Genomic DNA, 17,397 nt, shown 5'->3' on the forward strand with positions numbered 1-17,397 from the left:
AATGTAAACTAGGTCGTTATTAATGCAAATAAAGACATTTCTGTGCCATTCTAACTTCAAAATAATAACACCATTCCGATGTGATGTCTCGAAACTCCAAACGGGAGAATGCGTCCTTCTTGTCGTGCTTAGAAGAAGGTTGCTATTGCGCCACTCGTCACTAAAGGGCCTTTTCCTTAAAAGGAGCTCTGAAAGCATGACGAGTGTGTGCGGCGAAAAAGAATGCGTAAGCGTTTCCTTCCTCTGTTTCGTCTTGTTTGCCTGGGGGCTGGAACACAAAACTTTTTCTTTTTTATTTCACTAATGCATTTCCTTCATGTCAGTCGGCATAAGCAGGGAGGGCAGGAACAACATGAGCTTAGTTAGAGTGTTGCTTATAAAAACATCTTCTATGAAAAGCTATTTTCTTCGTCTTAACAGCTCTAAGAACGGGTATATAATTAGTTTAATTACTAATTGCACACAAAAAAAGGGACTATGAGAAATGAGCTCACAGGAGGGAAGAAAATCGGGGGTGGGCAACCTAAAGCCCATGGGTCACATAAGGCCTTTTAATCGTGCAAAAAAAGTACTACACATTTTTAAAAAATCTGTTATGCAATGACGTTGTTAAAACGGGTGACAGATACAAGACACAGAGTTCCATGAGGGAGAAAATAAAACATCAGTGTTGAGCAAAAATACAGCTCGTGGGCCACTTATGGCCCATCGAGCTTTTAAATCCGGCCCGATGAACGAAACAAAAAGGAAAAAAGGGGGAAATGATGCTGTAAGAACTTTTTATAGATCAGAAACACGGAGTTCCTTGAGAAAGATAAATAAATATATACATAAGTCAGGGGTGGGCAAACTATGGCCCGTGAGCATTATACTGTAGCTGTTTAATCTGGCCCACTGAATAGAATTATTTTTTCATAAAACATTTAATACAAATATTTTTTTAAATCTTGACCCCATTGTCCCTTTGTGGCCACTTTTGCTATGAAAATATTTTTTTCATAGAACATTGTGTACTGCAGCTCGGCGGCGCAGTGGTTAGCGCTTGTGCGGCACAGTTCATGTCATGGGAACCTGTCGTGGGTTCAAATCCAGGTCCAGACTTCCTGTGCGGAGTTTGTATGTTCTCCCCGTGCTTGCGTGGGTTTCCTCCGGGCACTCCGGTTTCCTCCCCACTTCCAAAAACATGCATTTCAGGTGAATTGGCCGGTCCAAATTGTCCCTTGGTGTGAATGAGCGAATGAGTTGTCTGTCCCTGTGTGCCCTGCGATTGGCTGGCAACCAGTTCAGGGTGTCCCCTGCCCACTTCCCGAAGATGGCTGGGATGGGCTCCAGCCCCCCCGCGACCCTAATGAGGATAAGCGGTACGGCTAATGAGATGAGATGAGATGAGACATTGTGTACTGCATTCTGTTATTTTAAATCATGTAGATGACATTTTAAGTATTATGGGGGGAGGCCATTTCCTGCCTACTTTCTATCTATCTACCCTGGTCATATCCCTCGAGAGGGGTGACCAACAGCAAGACAAACACATACAAAAAACAAAGAAAATAAAAAAGGGAAAAAGTAGCAAAAAACCCACGCAAACATTTTTGGACCATGGCCAACCCAAATGCCCAAACACCCAGAAGTGAAGCACCTCTGCACCCAAGTCGGTCATGCTTTCATCCCTCCAGATGAAACGGGACACAAGAAAGCGGCCATGTCACAACACACTCTTCTGTTCAACAGCAGGGCCCAACAGCTTTCACTGGTTTACCCCTGCCGCATCATACAGGTGCCCTGCCCATCCCTTAGAACGCGTACAAACATCCTATGCTTCAACAAAACCTCTCCACTCATTCCCATCACCAGCAAGAGCTCTCGCTTCCACTATATCTAGACCTCTTTCCAGCAGTGCACTCATAACACCATCCATCCATGTCAAAGGCGGTCTTCCTCTTGGTCTCCTTCCATTGACTCCTGCTCTGTAGATCCTCTTCAACATTCGCTCCTCATCCATCCTCTCCATGTGTCCAAACCAACCGAGTACGCTCTTATCCACACACTTGCTCAGTTTCCACTACTACTCCAGTTCGGTCTCTCACAATTTTATTTCCCAATCTATGCAATTCATGTATTTTAATGACTTTATTTTCTTAATATTTGCATTTTGAGTTTTTTAATGCTTTTTATCTTAATGAGTGCTTAAAAAGGGGATATAATATGTTACCGAGCTTTAATTGTGAGGGTTTCAGAACCAATTTGATAATTATCAATTAATAAACAAACAAAATCAAATATAACATTAACATGACCGCTTGCATGTTTCTTTGTTTCTGAATACATATCATGCATTGCCAAAGTATCGGAGGACTGATCTCCGTATCGATAGATGGAAAACAAATCGAATCTTTTTTTTTTCCTCCTATGGAGTTTCGAGGAGCTACTTCAACAGATACCCAGATAAGCCTAAATAGGCCAAAGACCTACTTTGTATATATATTTTTGCTTCTAATAAAGCTATTTATAACGCCCTCAATAAACTAGAATGAATGTACTGTTAGAATCCAGTGCATTTTCAAAAGGGTGATCCCTTTATGGGAAAACGAAGATAAAGACACATTTTTTAATCATCAACAGCCTCCTCCTTGAGACGACAAAAAATATCTTACCTCATTGCCAGAAAAAAAAGCTTACTGTAAGTGAAACATTTTCAGTTTGAAGTGATTGTAAATTTTTCGTTCTGATCAAATAAGAATATTCATCATATCTAGCACAAGGTAAAATGCTTGCTTGGTTTGTTTTAATTTTGCTTAATAGAAGTAAAATGTATTTTGTTTAACGCGCCAGTGTGTAATATTTGACCACTAGATGGCACTGTTCTGTAATGCGAATGAAAACCAGTGCCAAAGCAAGCAGCAAGACGGCAGACAAACATGGAGGCCACAACTGGGTGGATCGCACTATAAAAAAAGGAATACACGTATGATTTTTTTTAGACAAAATAACATTGGTATGTTTTTTTATCACTAGGCGGCACTAAATATTACATACAGTCCCTTTAAGAGTTTATTAAAATTTTGTTTCCCTACAAAATTATAAATATGTGTGCTTCAAATAAGCCAAATGTCACGGTTGCCATGGCACCCAATTGTCCCTGGGGCGGGGACTGCAGCTCATTTACAGATTGCCTTTACATCTACTTAAGCGCAGTGCTCTCATTCTTCCTTTGTCAGCCTGTCAGGGAATTTCTGCCCTGCAAGACGTGGGTTTCGACTCGGTCCTGTTTTCCTGTTGGTATTTTCTGCCCGGTATTGTTCCTGTTAATTTTGTCCTGTTTAATTTCGGTTTCCAGTTTTGTTTCCGTCTAGTTCTGTCCTGTTTATTATTTTCTCTAGTTTTCGTTCCTGACTAGTTTCTCCTGGTTATTTTTGATATCCTGATTCATTGTCTGTCCTGTCCTGTCCGGTATCGACCCCATCTGTTCGATATCAACTCGAGCAATTGGAATCGATCTCGTCAGTCTCTGGTTTCCTGTCTTTCCACGCCAGACCCCTGCCTAACGTGCATGACTCCCCATTTCCCATAAAATATAAGGCTTGTGTGAGAACGGCACGCGTTTGGGTCCTGATTCGGTTCTGGTTCCTGACACCAAATTGTCTTATCTGACATATGGATCAATTACTCCTATATAAATATTTTTTCAATCATGGTAGAAAAGTCTTAAGTCTGTAATAGTCTGTGTTCAGGGCAGCCCTTTAAAAATTCTAGTGATTAAGAGCCATACTGTACAAATAAAAATGACTTGGACGTATTTTCACATTATGAACGCACACTAAAAAGAACATTTTTAATTTTGAAAAACGTATACCTTAAAAAAAAATAGACTATGATGCTTTTTAATCAAAAAAGTAAAACTGGACCTTGATAAGAGCACCTGAAGTAGGTCTTAGAGGCAAATAAACAGGAAGTTCTTTCAGAGAAACATCCGATGAGATGATGTCACAAGCAGGAAGTGAACACAGATCGCAGCACATCCTTTTAAGGAGAAGAGGAAACGTGTCGCAATGCCATTATGTCCTGCCCAACAAAATGGGGACTGAGGTAACATGTTCCCTTAATGTAACCGTGACCAAACTGTACTATTTTGGCTTGCCCCCCCCACACCATTAACCACAAAACCCTTCCAGACTAATCCACTTTTCGCACTCTTAAAACGCCCCGCTGAGGATTTTAATCCCTCCTTTAATTATTTTTCCATCCAAGTATACTGGAGTTTCTCAGGCTATAAACACGGCTACCATTATTCCTCGAGGTGTATTTTACACCAATTTGATTTATAGCTTGCACAGATGTTAACCCTATATTAAAACAACGACGAACTAGCTTTTTTTTTTCAATAGCATATGTTGAAATGAACAAATGATGATGGCAGGCTCCCCCCGCATTTGGTGGTTGCGGGCTGTTATATCACATTTTTATCCAAACAAAATTATGAGCTCCGTTTTACCATGTTTCATTAAAGTGAAATTTCACCACTAAAGGTAGCTGCAGCTCAAAATGGCGCTAAAGTGTGTTCATTCAAAGAACACGGACCACAGAAAACTAAAGAATATTAATTCAAAAAACTCAGGAGCCTAATTCTAAAAAAAAAGTTGTGAACTAGGATGAATTTCAGCCAGCGACAGGACATAACAGCTTCTGTAAATGCTAACAACCAACACCCAGAAAAACGAAGGAGCTAGATACACCCAGATCGGCTGAAAACTGCCAATAGCTGGAGACGGTGAGCGGCTACCAGAGAAAGCTTCAGAAAAGGCCACCAAAAATCAGAATTTGTCAATAATCCAAACCCAGAGTTACTTAACTAATAACCTGAGTGGCTAGAGAAGGAAACAGTAAGACAAAAATCAAAGATTGTAAGGACCAGATGCCATCACAACGAAACTCAGCCACATTCGCTTCCCTAAACAGCTGTGGAAGGCAGAAGACACTGAAAGAGGCTGCATTATAAGCTAACAAAAAGAACACTGTTGAGTCAAAACCTGCAGCCAAGACGATGACATGTGTGACTAGAGGCGGAAACAGTGGGGAAAAAAACACATTGAAGATCCTCAAATCGTGGAACTCAGCAGCTCTTGAAGGCTTGTGACATTGAAGAAAGAAAGAAATACGAGTGACTAACAATATGGGCTAGCCATAGGCTGCAGCCAAGTGGCTAAAATGAGTAGCTAAAGAAGGAAACAGTGGAAAAAACGTGGAAAATGTCTGAATGACAGGACAAAAATGGCTGCAAGGTGCTAAAAAACACCACAGGGCATGCAAAGGGTCTAGATGTCAACTCCTTTGAATTGTGAAATAGTATTACACATTTCTAAATCGACGTATCTCTTAAAATCATGTATATTAGATAGTACGAATATTTTCACGAAACATTTGAATGAAAAGTGTTTAATTGAAATAAATGAAGTATTTTTACAATCGTCGCCGGCGACTTTAATCGGGCATGTTTATGGACTGTACTTCCCAAATCCATTCAATACGTGGACTGAGCAATTAGGGGAAAAAACACTGGACCGTGTGTACAGTAAGATCAAACATCCAGTTGGATCCGCCCATCTCTGTCTGTCCCTCACCCCCTCATACACCCCCCCTCCGGAGGAAACAAAACCTATACAACAAAGACAGTTAAAACATCTTCGTGTTCCTTTATCTCTTTGTTTTCCTTATCCTCAATGTCCAAACAGAAACATAAACCTTTCTAAAATGTCCCTTTGGTGGACTCTTAAGCACATGAACTTCAATGTTTAGGTCAACATTGCTAACATTTCAACAAAGCAGAACAGCTTTGCTCGCTGACCTCCTCCTAGGGAAAAAAAAAAACGAGTGTTGCGACAGCTGATCTTTGTGGGCTGCTATTTTTAAAGTGTGGAACAGGCCAACTCATCAGGGTGGTTGGACCACCACCCGGTTCCTCACGTCTGAGGTACTTTACACTACTGCCACTTCAAAAAGGAGCACACTCATTCCGGCTGTTGTCAAAACCCGAAACCCTAGATTGGAATACAGTTTGTAAAAAAAATGTGCATGAATAGAATAGAATAGAATAGAATATGCCTTTATTGTCATTGTAACAACATGGGATATGCTGTGACAACGAAATTGGACAACTCCAGTTCCACATTTACAGTGAGGATAAGGAAACAAAGAGATAAAGGAACAAAGAACTAACTGTCTTTGTTGTAAGTAGGCTTTGTTTCCTTCGGAGGGGTTGATGGGGGGGTGATGAGGAGGGGGGGGGGGGGGAGACAAACAGGGTTGGTGGATACAACCGAAATGAGTTATTAATTATTGTTATTGTAAATATTTGACAAGAAATAAAAACGATAAGCGAAAAATAGGTAGGTTAACATGCAGGCTACAATTTGATTGGATATGGACTTTTGCTAATATTCCAATTACACAAAACCATGTACAATAAAAATATTGCCATTGAGGTCATAGTACGACTGAGAGTACAGAGATCCCTTGATTTTTGCGGATAATCGGGACCAAAACCACCAACCTAACGTAGTATTGTTGCACTTTTTTGGGGGGAGGGGGGGGGGGGGGCGCGACATTCATTGGAGCTAGCTTGCCAACAGACAGAACAAATAAAAAACTGTTTGATTTCAAAAGGTACTTTATTTTAGTATAGTCGATGTTTTTTGGGGTGGCCCGCCTTCATTAAGGGGACTTTTCAAATTACGGACTGAAAGAGAAAGAGATACCGGGGTTTTTGGGGTTTTTAAGGGTTATTGATCTATCTTCGTTATTCATTATCCATTATCCGTTATCGGTCAGTTCATAATACGCTACAAAGCCTAGGAGCCGGGACACTTACTCTCAGCCAAAAGGCCAAGCTAAGGTCCTAGCCCTAAAGCCTTGCTGCGATCATTGCGAATGCACCGTTCCCGGAGGTACTGCAATACCGGGCCGATGCGTGGAGTGGACAGAGCAAGCTCTTATTCCATCTCCGGAATGCAAAAATCAAAGGCCAAGCTAAGGACCTAGCATCAAAGCCTTGCTACAGGCCAAGCTAAAGACCTAGCATCAAAGCCTTGAGGCCAAGCTAAGTTCCTAGCATTAAGGCCAAGCTAAGGACCTAGCAGATACAGAGAGAGCACATTGAAACCCAGTAAGGATTTTCAATCAGCTGATCTTTTTTATTTGGCACACCTTTATCAAAGCCCTGCCGACTGACTGACTGAGAGGACTAGAGAGGGATAGAAGAAGAGAGAGGGATGAAAGAGAGATAGATAGAGACGTAGCGTTTAGGCGGCATGACAGAAGGAGTGGGACACAAACTCTTCTCAGCGAGATGCAGAGAGAACACGTAGCAGGTGTCTGGTCACCAAACAAGACTTACCGACTGTGAGAGAGCGAGGCAGAGAGAGGGAGAAAGTGAGAGAGAGAGACAGAGAAAAGAGAGAGGGCTAAAGAGAGGAGAAAGAACAAATTGAAATACAGTATGTATTTTAAATTAGTTGATGATTTTTTTTATACGCTATAATATGAATTGGCCAATCGGCATCAATGCTGGCTGCGGGAAGCATCCCGTTTTCATCATCATCATTAGCTGCACCGCTTATCCTCAGTAGGGTCGCGGGGGTGCTGGAGCCCATCTCAGAAATCATCGGGCAGTGGGCAGGGGACACCCTGAACTGGTTGCCAGCCAGTCGCAGGGCACACAGGGACAGATAACTCGCTCGCTCAGGGACAATTTGGACCGGCCAATCCACCTGAAATGCATGTTTTTGGAATTTGTGAGGAAACCGGAGAACATACAAACTCCGCACAGGAAGTCAGGTAGCTGGATTTGAACCCACACAGGAGGTTCCCAAGACCTTAGAACTGTGCCTGCACAAGCGCTAACCACTGCACCGCCGTGCTGCCCGCACCCGGTTTTGTTTTTTTTAAATATAGATTTTTTTTTTCCTCACAAAAGGAGTGAACCAGCGATAACTAAAATGCGAAGTAGCGACAGGTCTCTGTATTCCGATTGCAATGTTTGGGTTGGTCCTTTCCTTTTCCAATTTCCCGTGCATGTAAACACATTGGAGTAATCCAATTCCATTCACAATTTCCCTCGTTTAGGATATTTCAATGTCACAAATCCCTGTTGGACGAATGATACAAGAAAACGCCCATTGTCACTAAAATAGCTACATTGGTATTGGTTCATTTACCAAGGACGTTTCTGATTTATTTTCTGCCCCCATGCAAAACAAACAACACACCATATGAAGAGGATGCAACAGTTGCATCCATCCATATATAGTGTTAGGCTATGCTTCTGGCAAGCCGTGCTGCAATTGGATTGTTGCCTTCATTTTAAGGTAGTCATAGTAATTCTGGGTCACAATGGTCCTGGATCAGGGGCACCATTTCCTGTGGTGTGTCTTGGACAAGTACAACCTGCTGGCGCCCATCCCTCTCCAGGCCAATAAATGCTTCCACCTGGTCTTGAACAGGGGACCTTTCGCATGTTAGGTAAATGTGCTGACCATATTACAGTGTCAAATAAGAAAAACAAAACAGAATTAAAACAATTACTGCATCTATCTCCGTGAACAGTAGAGGACATTATACAGTCAGCAGATAAATGTTGGGAGAAACAAAAGCCTTCCTCAACATCACAGGTGTCAAACAGGCGGCCTGCGGGCCAGATCAGGCCCGCTGAGGGATTGAATCCGGCCCGCGAGACAACACTCAGAGAAGCGCAAGAGAAAAACAAGCTGCAGGTTGAAATATGTCAACTTTATGTTGCCAAAGCCAGGTGCCTCTCACAAAGACACTGTACTTTATATTTTTCTCTCTCTCTCTCTCTCTCTCTCTCTCTCCCTCTCTTCCACACCTTTTCTCCCACTCTCTGTCTCTTTCACTCTGTATGTCTCTCTTGTTCTCTTCCTTTGTTGCTCTTTGTCTTTTTAACTTCTTTTGCTCTAACTTCCTTTTTTCCTTTTCTCTTTCGCCCTACCCTTCGCGCTTTCTTTTTTTTCTCCTTCTGTCTATTTCTATTTGGATTTCTTTCTTCCTCTCCCTTTCTTTCCCCCTCTCTCACGACTTCTCTTTTTATCTCTTTTGTTTCTCACACTGTCCCTCTCTCTCTTTCTTTGTCTTACACTCTCTCTTCTTTTCCCTCCCTCTTTCTCTTATTTCATTCTCTCTTTTATCTACTAGTCCGGCCCCCGACAGAATGTTTGTTCTATCGTGTGGCCCCAGAGTTAAAATGAGCTTGACACCCCTGCTCAACATGAATAAGAAACAGCAGTTAGGAAACGACCAACATACAAGCAAGTACTATCCATCCATCTATCTATCTACCTACCTTGGTCATATCCTTCAAGAGGGATGATCGACAGCAAGACAAACACATGCAATAACGAAGGAAAGAAAAAAAGGGAAAAATAGCAAAAAAAACTGTATGATGCGGCAGGGGTAAACCAGTGAAACAAGCAAGTACACTTCAAAAAAATACATCAAGTAGAAACATATGTTGACCTGGAGGGGAATGGGCGCCACCAGGCTGTACTTGCCCAAGACACACCACAGGATATGGTGCCCCTACCACCTTATTGGTTAAGGGATCCAACCAACCCGAATTGGTAAAAATGTTGCTCATTTTTAGAGCAAATGTTCTTATTCAAAGACAGTTTAATCTATTTTATTGAATAAAATAAGAATAGCCATCCAAATAATAGGCAAAATTATCTTATGGAACATTTATTCAAGTATTTAAGAAGTATTTAACTAATTAGCACATTTTTAACATGTCATCCCTTTCATGGTTTACTAAAAGAAACAAGCCAAAAAGGAAAGAAAACACTAAGTCTATGTGTTGAAAATTTCGATGTCCGGGTATAAAATCACAGGTAAAACTCCAGGGACCTCATTACAACTTGTCGTTTTACATTAAATAAGGGATTGTGTTTATAATCTTGAGGTACGGGTAACAGATTGCGGGTAAAACTTAGCAACGTGATAACAAAATGTTCCTTTTTTTTTTAAATCATACATGTTTTTATGCAAGTTAACTACGATGTTGGAGTATGAAATCACAGGTCGAACACACGGATCTGATGACAACTTGTTGTTTATCATAAAATACAGGTCAACGTTGTTAATTACCCTAACCTTACCCTTGTATCTAATCAATGAAACCCTGTCTAAACTTAACAAATACGCAGATCTATTTGCAGTTACGTCTTTGTCCATTTTCACTTGTAATCCAACATGGCGGCCATAATAAGACACGTGACCTCCCAGAAGCCTTTTTACATTGTTAGGGTACCCATCCCTATAAAATTTCTTTTTATATTTATCTGTCATACAATATCTCCACAAAGGCTTAAGAAATACTTTCCATAAGAAGTAAAATACAATATCTTTCCGTTTGAAAGATGAAAAAGTACCAGTAGGTTCGAACTTCTGACCCAAATTTCGAACCGAAATGAATGGAACTCACCTCTCTGGCGATGAGATTTAAAGCATCGTCCTCCGCCGTTGATTTCTCCTTCTTGCTGCTTCGTTTTCGCCCTGCGCCCTGGGTACCCATGTTCGAATCCCACGGAACCGAATTCCGAACTCACGCGACGTAGTTCTGACGTCCGGTTCGCCGGTGCTTGTCTAAGCAAAGTTTTTTTGTGTTCTCCTGTTAAACTAGACGTCAACTTTAGAGGACATTACACTTCTAAATCCAAAATAACGTTCGAAACCTCTGTTATTGTCTTCGTGGGTTCGGTATGACTCAACAGCGGTTCGGCACCGGTTCTCTTTCAAAAGTCCGCTTCTTCCCCACGTGGGACGGCATTGTTTGTCCAGGCGGTTCTGAACCAACCTAACCGACCAAAAAAAGTGAAATTTGGACCAACTTAAACGTAAAAAAATAAGAATATAAAAATAATTCGAAGGGAAAGGTCGTGAAGTTAAACGTCGAACTTCATTCAGGACGTCACTCAATCACGCTGCGTTCACGGGACGTAGGAGAATGTCCGTGACGATGTAAAAACGTTGATAAAAGACGCTTTCCCCATTTCAATGTTGAACTTTCATCTAATTCTGTCCCTGTATTCATTTTCATATTTCATCATACAACAGATTAAAAGTCTCTTTTCAGTCTTTTTTGATAAAGTATTACGCACTTTTGTAATAGAATTACTTAAAATTGCTACTGTAATTGAACGCAACACACCCTTCTATTTTTAAAGTCTACCACAATCAACTTCTAAAATAAGACATACTTTTCTTAAAGAGACAGAGTGCTAAAGCCGTCATTATTTTACCAACATATAATAATTCATATAATATTTACCATCCCCAAAAAGTAACTATGATTCCATCTGTCGTCAGGCGTTTAAAACGGAGTTTCAAGTTCTAGTTTAAAAAGATCAAACCAACACAATGGCGATCTCATGCGTTGGTTTTGTGTAAGTGCAATGCCACAAAATAATCATTAGAATCAATCCTCGTTTTTCGCGCGGTGTTGTTACAAAATAAACGGGCGTAGGCGAAATCCGTGAACTAGAAACCTTTTGCGAATATTATAAAACTAAATACTGTAAAAAGCAAAAACAAACCATTTTGCAGGCTCAAGCATTAGTTGAAGAAATAAAAGGAATGTATAAATGTATGCACGTATTGTCAAATAATAATTTTAATCATCAATGAGCAAAGAAAATGAGTAAAGTAGCGAGTAAGTGAAAAGTAACGCACCTTATAGTGAGGCTTCACTCTATGGTAAATGCACATGCAGCATTAAAGGAGTAACATTAGGCAAGAACAATTGTTTATGTGCTTTTCTGATTATCATCATTATCATTAGCTGCACTGCTTATCCTCAGTAGGGTCGCGGGGGTGCTGGAGCCCATCCCAGCAATCATCGGGCAGTGGGCAGGGGACACCCTGAACTGGTTGCCAGCCAATCGCAAGGGTACACAGGGACAGACAACTCGCTCGCTTATTCACACCTAAAATGCATGTCTTTGGAATGTGGGAGGAAACCGGAGTGCCCGGAGGAAACCCACGCAAGAACATACAAACTCTGCAAAGGAAGTCCGGTAGCTGGATTTGAACCCACACAGGAGGTTCCCAAGACCTTAGAACTGTGCTGCGCAGTGCTCCTCGCTTTTCTGATTACAATTAGATCAATCAAAATGATGCATTCTTGTTACGACCAGAACGGAATTAGGACCCAAATGCGTAACGTTAACCACAAGTTTATTGAGACATACATGAAAGGCAGCGCCTGCGATCCGGTGCTCGTTGGACGCGGTAAGCAAGCCACTCACAGCATCGAAACTTGTTCCAAATACGGAAGCGGATCTTCCCGAGCGGGAGTTCGTAGTGTTGTAGATGGAAAAACAGGTCGATAGCCGGGACGGGAGATCAAAATGTGGTCAGGGTCGAAAAACAGGTCGTAGCGGGAGATAAACGGGGAAATCAGGAACGGACAAGTGGAAAACGGGAGCAAAAACGGGACAGGTGGGAGTCAGGGTCAAAATGCTTGCCTTGTAGAAACAGAGGTTCGCTGACGGACTGACAACAGGTGAGTGACGGGACGGAGTTTAAGTAGGACAGGGAACCAATCAGGAAGCCAAACGAGCAGGCACAGGTGAAATTAATCAGTCATCATGACTATCCTATATTCAAGCGAAATATTTTTGCCGTTTTTCATGAGAAAATACAAACAGTGCACGCACGCTTTGTATGCATACCTAACATTTTTGGTGGGGATTAAAATATCTCCGACAAGAGGAAGCACATGAGGCATCTGATTAGGATTAATAGCACGCACTATCTGCAGACCTTTCTCCGACCACACTCACGTAAAAGCGGAAAAAAAATGACGTCATAATGAGGCGATGGCATCCCAGTGTCAAGTCAAGTCATGTTTATTTGTGACGCCCTTAATCACAAGGAGTCTCAAAGGGCTGCACAGACCACAGATTATTGCAAACTATAGACTATTAGGAAACCATCCCCCGATCTAGAACCTACATGAGGGCAAGGGAAAACTCAAAAACCTCAAGTCATGTCAAGTCATGTTTATTTGTGACGCCCTTAATCACAACGAGTCTCAAAGGGCTGCACAAACCACAGGTTATTGCAAACCACAGACTATTATGACACCATCCCCTGATCTAAAACCTACATGAGGGTAAGGAAAACCTCAAAAACCTCAAGTCATGTCAAGTCATGTTTATTTGTGACGCCCTTAATCACAACGAGTCTCAAAGGGCTGCACAGACCAGAGATTATTGCAAACCACAGACTATTATGACACCATCCCCTGATCTAGAACCTACATGAGGGCAAGGGAAAACTCAAAAACCTCAAGTCATGTCAAGCCATGTTTATGTGACGCCCTTAATCACAACGAGTCTCAAAGGGCTGCACAGACCGCAGATTATTGCAAACCACAGACTATTATGACACCATCCCCTGATCTAGAACCTACATGAGGGAAAGGGAAAACACAAAAACCTCAAGTCATGTTTATATGTGACGCCCTTAATCACAAGGGGTCTCAAAGGGCTGCACAGACCACAGATTATTGCAAACCACAGACTATTATGACACCATCCCCTGATCTAGAACCTACATGAGGGCAAGGAAAAACTCAAAAACCTCAACATGAGGAAAATGAAGAAACCTTGAGAAGGGACCGCACATGAGGTCATCCCCCTTCCAGGATGACCAGGCTGCAATGGGTCAACAAAGGATAAACCAGTAAGTGTCAGGACCAGAACGGAAACAGGACCCAATTGTGTGACGTTTACCACAAGTTTTATTGAAAGAAAAAGGAAGGGCTGCGCCCACGATCCGGTGTTCGCTGGACGCAGGAAGCAAGTCACTCTCGGATTCGGACTGGGATCTGAACACGGAAGTGGATCTTCCGTAGCGAGCGATGGCGGTGTCAGGGACGAAAAAACTGGTCGTTAGCCAGGGCTGGGAGAGCAAGGCGTGGTCGGGGTCAGAAATGAGTCGTAAGCCGGAACGGGAGAGTAGATGTAGTCAGGGACAAAAATAGGTCGTAAACCAGGACGGGAGAACAGATGTGGTCAGGAGCAAAACAGGTCGTAGCCGGAGACAGACAGGAGCAAAAACGGGACAAGTGAGGGTCAGGGTCAAAAAAAGGCTTGCCTAGTGTACACTGAGGTTCGCAGACGGAGCCTTGTCTCAGACTGACTGCAGTTCGCAACCACGCTCCAAAGGTACCAATGATAAAAACCGCACTGTTGGCATTGACATACAGTTGTTCAATGGTCTGAACTAGTTTCTGGCCCATTTTGTAACTTGCCCGATTAACTAGTTAGTTTGTTAATAATTTCCATATCTACAAATATCCATAGAAAATCCAAATCTATTCTAAAGAGGAACATAAATGCCTGGAATATTTCTCACAAGTAGTTTCGGTGAATTGAATACTATACTGTGAGCTTAAGTGTGTCAGGACCAGGACGGAAACAGGACCCAATTGTGTAACATTTACCACAAGTTTTATTGAAAGGAAGATCCGATGTTCGCTGGACGCGGGAAGCAAGACGCTCTTGCGCTTGGATTGTGATCCAAACACAGAAGTGGATCTTCCGTAGCGAGCGATGGCGGTGTCAGGGACAGAAAAACTAGTCGGTAACCGGGACTGGGAGAGCAAAGCGTGGTCAGGGTCTCAAACGAATTGTAAGCCAGAACGGGAGGGCAGACGTAGTCGGGGACGAAAAGAGGACGTAAGCCGGGACGGGAGAACAGACGTGGTCAGGAGCAAAACAGGTCGTAGCCGGAGACAGAGGGAGCAAATACGGGACAGGTGGGGGTCAGGGTCGAAAAATGCTTGCCTTGTATAAACAGAGGTTTGCAAACGGACTGACCACAGGGGACAGACAGGACTGGGTTTAAATAGTGACAGGGAGCCAATCAGAGTGGTTGGAGCCAAATAAGCGGGCACAGGGGATTCCAATCGGTAATTATGGGTCTTTTTTTGTTTCCGATCGCACAGGTAACTGTGATGTCACAGTTGACCGTTACCAGTTTAATAACTACCCGCCCGGTAATTATCGCACATCCCTAATAGTAATGTTTGCAGAACTTGTGGATGAGGATGTCCATGATCTCGTTTTCATCAGTCGACCATTTCGTTGTCGTGTATCCCTCCAAATGTCGTTTTTCTTCACAGCTGCTGTTGTGTAAACTCGCCGTGCATGTGACGAAAGCCAGATGACATGCTGCTTCGCCTTCTCCTTCGCTTCATCTGGGAAATTCTCGTGTGCATACTCCTATTTGTGGACTTCTTAGGACAATTTTCAGCATTTTTACCATCAATATGGCGACCAAACGTCCTTAGTAAGACATTTTGGTGGTCTTAAGGTGTCAGGACCAGAATGGAAACAGGACCCACTTGCGTGACGTTTACCACAAGTTTTATTGAAAGAGAGAGGAAGGGCTGCGAGAAGCAAGTCGCTCTCGTACTAAGGTTGTGATCCGAACGCGGAAATGGATCTTCCGTAGCGAGCAGGGACAGAAAACTGGTCGGTAGCAGGGAGTAGGAGAGCAAGACGTGGTCGGGGTCAAAAACGGGTCGTAAGTCGGGACGGGAGAGCAGACGTGGTCGGGATCAAAGCAGGTCGTAGCCGGAGAGGAACGGGAGCAAAAAACATGGCAGGCGTGAGTCAGGGTCAAAAAAGGCTTGCCTGGTATACACGTAGATTCACAGACGGACTGACAACAGGGGATTGACAGGACTGGGTTCAAATAGTGCCAATCCGGACCCAAATGGCGCCAAATGAGCGGGCACAGCTGAGTCACATCAGTAATCATGACACTAATGTAGCTAAATCATCATCTATAGGTTTAAAACCTGGTTTTAGAGGCAAATGGTTTTAATGGTTAAAGTAACAGTGTGTAATAATTCACAACAGAGGTCAATATAGACACACTATGGAAGCTTGAAGGATACCCCTTGGCGAGATTCGTAAGCCTACTTACATATTTTCTTGCTTGCGCAAAGACGATTTTAAACCAGTGACCAAACATGAAAGTGAGGGACAACAAAAAAACAAGTGAGCCGGTTGTCACCGGAGCGGTTGAAAAGAGTAAGGAGCTAGAGTTGGTCAGAGATCGTGTAAGTGGGTAACTTAAGCAGCTAGCAGGAAACGCTACTATAAAAGCTCGTAAAAGATTGCAAGAGCAAAAATGATTGACATGGAATAGCTGATAATAACAGCTAGCAGCCTGCGACCCAGTGAATAGCAAGGGTGGCTAGAGAAGTAAAAAGTGGAAAAAAAGAAGAGCGTGTCTTAATTAATCATGAAGCTCAGTAACGCTTACATGACCAACAATGGAAGGTGAGTGGCGCTGAAGGACGAAGCAAAAGCAGCTAACGATAACAACAGAAGCTAACGGCAAGCCATATCGTGTCGTTGAGTGTCTAAATGAGTGACTAGAGAAGGAAACAGTGGGGAAAAATGGAGATGCCTGAATCACGGGACTTTGGCTTGCATGATCACCTGTGGAGGGCGATCGACACCGAAGGACTAAGCAAGTGCAGTTCACAATAACAATAGCGGCTAATGGCGAGCCATATCGTGTAATCGAGTGGCTAAATGAGTTGGTAGAGAAGGAAACAGTGGAAAGAAATGGAAATTCCCGATTCACGGGACGCGGCTACATCTGCTTACATGAACAGCTGTGGAAGGCACTGAAGGACGAAGCAAAAGCAGCTAACAATAACGACAGAAGCTAACGGCAAGCCATATTGTGTCGTTGAGTGTCTAAATGAGTGGCTAGAGAAGGAAACAGTGGGGAAAAATGGAGATGCCTGAATCACGGAACTCGGCTAAATCTGCTTGCATGATCAGCTGTGGAGGGAGATTGACACTAAAGGATAAAGCAAGAGCAGTTAACAATAACAATGGTGGCTAATGGAGAGCCATATCGTGTAGTTGAGTGGCTAAATGAGTGACTAGAGAAGGAAACTTTGGGGAAAAATGGAGATGCCTGAATCACGGGACGCAGCAAAATTCGCTTGCATGATCAGCTGTGGAAGGCAAGTGACACTAAAGGAAGAAGCAAGAGCAGTAATAATAGCGGCTAACAGCGGGCCAAATCGGGTAGTTGAGTGGCTAAATGAGTGGCTAGAGAAGGAAACAGTGTGAAAGATTGGAGATGCCCGAAACACGGGACGCGGCTTAATTTGCTTGCATAATCTTCTGTGGAAGGCAAGACACAATGAAGGACGAAGCAAGAGCAGTTAAAAATAATAATTGCAGCTAACAGCGAGCCATGTCATGTAGTTGAATGGTTAAACGAGTGGTTACAGAAGGAAACAGTGGAAAAAATGGCGCTGCCCGAATCACGGTACTCGGCTACGTTCGCTTG

The 17,397-nt window shown here is 42.8% G+C and overlaps 1 protein-coding gene and 1 pseudogene across 14 annotated transcripts in view; both read right to left on the minus strand.

The window, feature by feature from the left end:
• The window catches only part of lrrfip1a (leucine rich repeat (in FLII) interacting protein 1a), a 50,347-nt gene extending 39,352 nt beyond the window's left edge, over positions 1 to 10,995 (minus strand). For 13 of the 14 annotated variants that reach the window (XM_088352453.1, XM_088352450.1, XM_088352442.1 and 10 more), the window contains exon 1: positions 10,490 to 10,995. In XM_088352453.1, coding sequence (XP_088208579.1) covers positions 10,490 to 10,579 — 90 coding nt within the window. In that variant the 5' untranslated portion in view covers positions 10,580 to 10,995. The remainder of the gene's footprint in view (positions 1 to 10,489) is intronic. The other variant, XM_088352434.1, reaches the window with a different exon arrangement.
• On the minus strand, positions 6,920 to 7,092 carry LOC148352500 (U2 spliceosomal RNA; annotated as a pseudogene).
• Positions 10,996 to 17,397: the final 6,402 nt, after the last annotated feature.

Source organism: Urocampus carinirostris, chromosome 14 (genome assembly GCF_059441175.1).
Source record: "Urocampus carinirostris isolate Australia breed hairy pipefish chromosome 14, RoL_Ucar_1.0, whole genome shotgun sequence".
NCBI lineage: Eukaryota > Metazoa > Chordata > Actinopteri > Syngnathiformes > Syngnathidae > Urocampus > Urocampus carinirostris.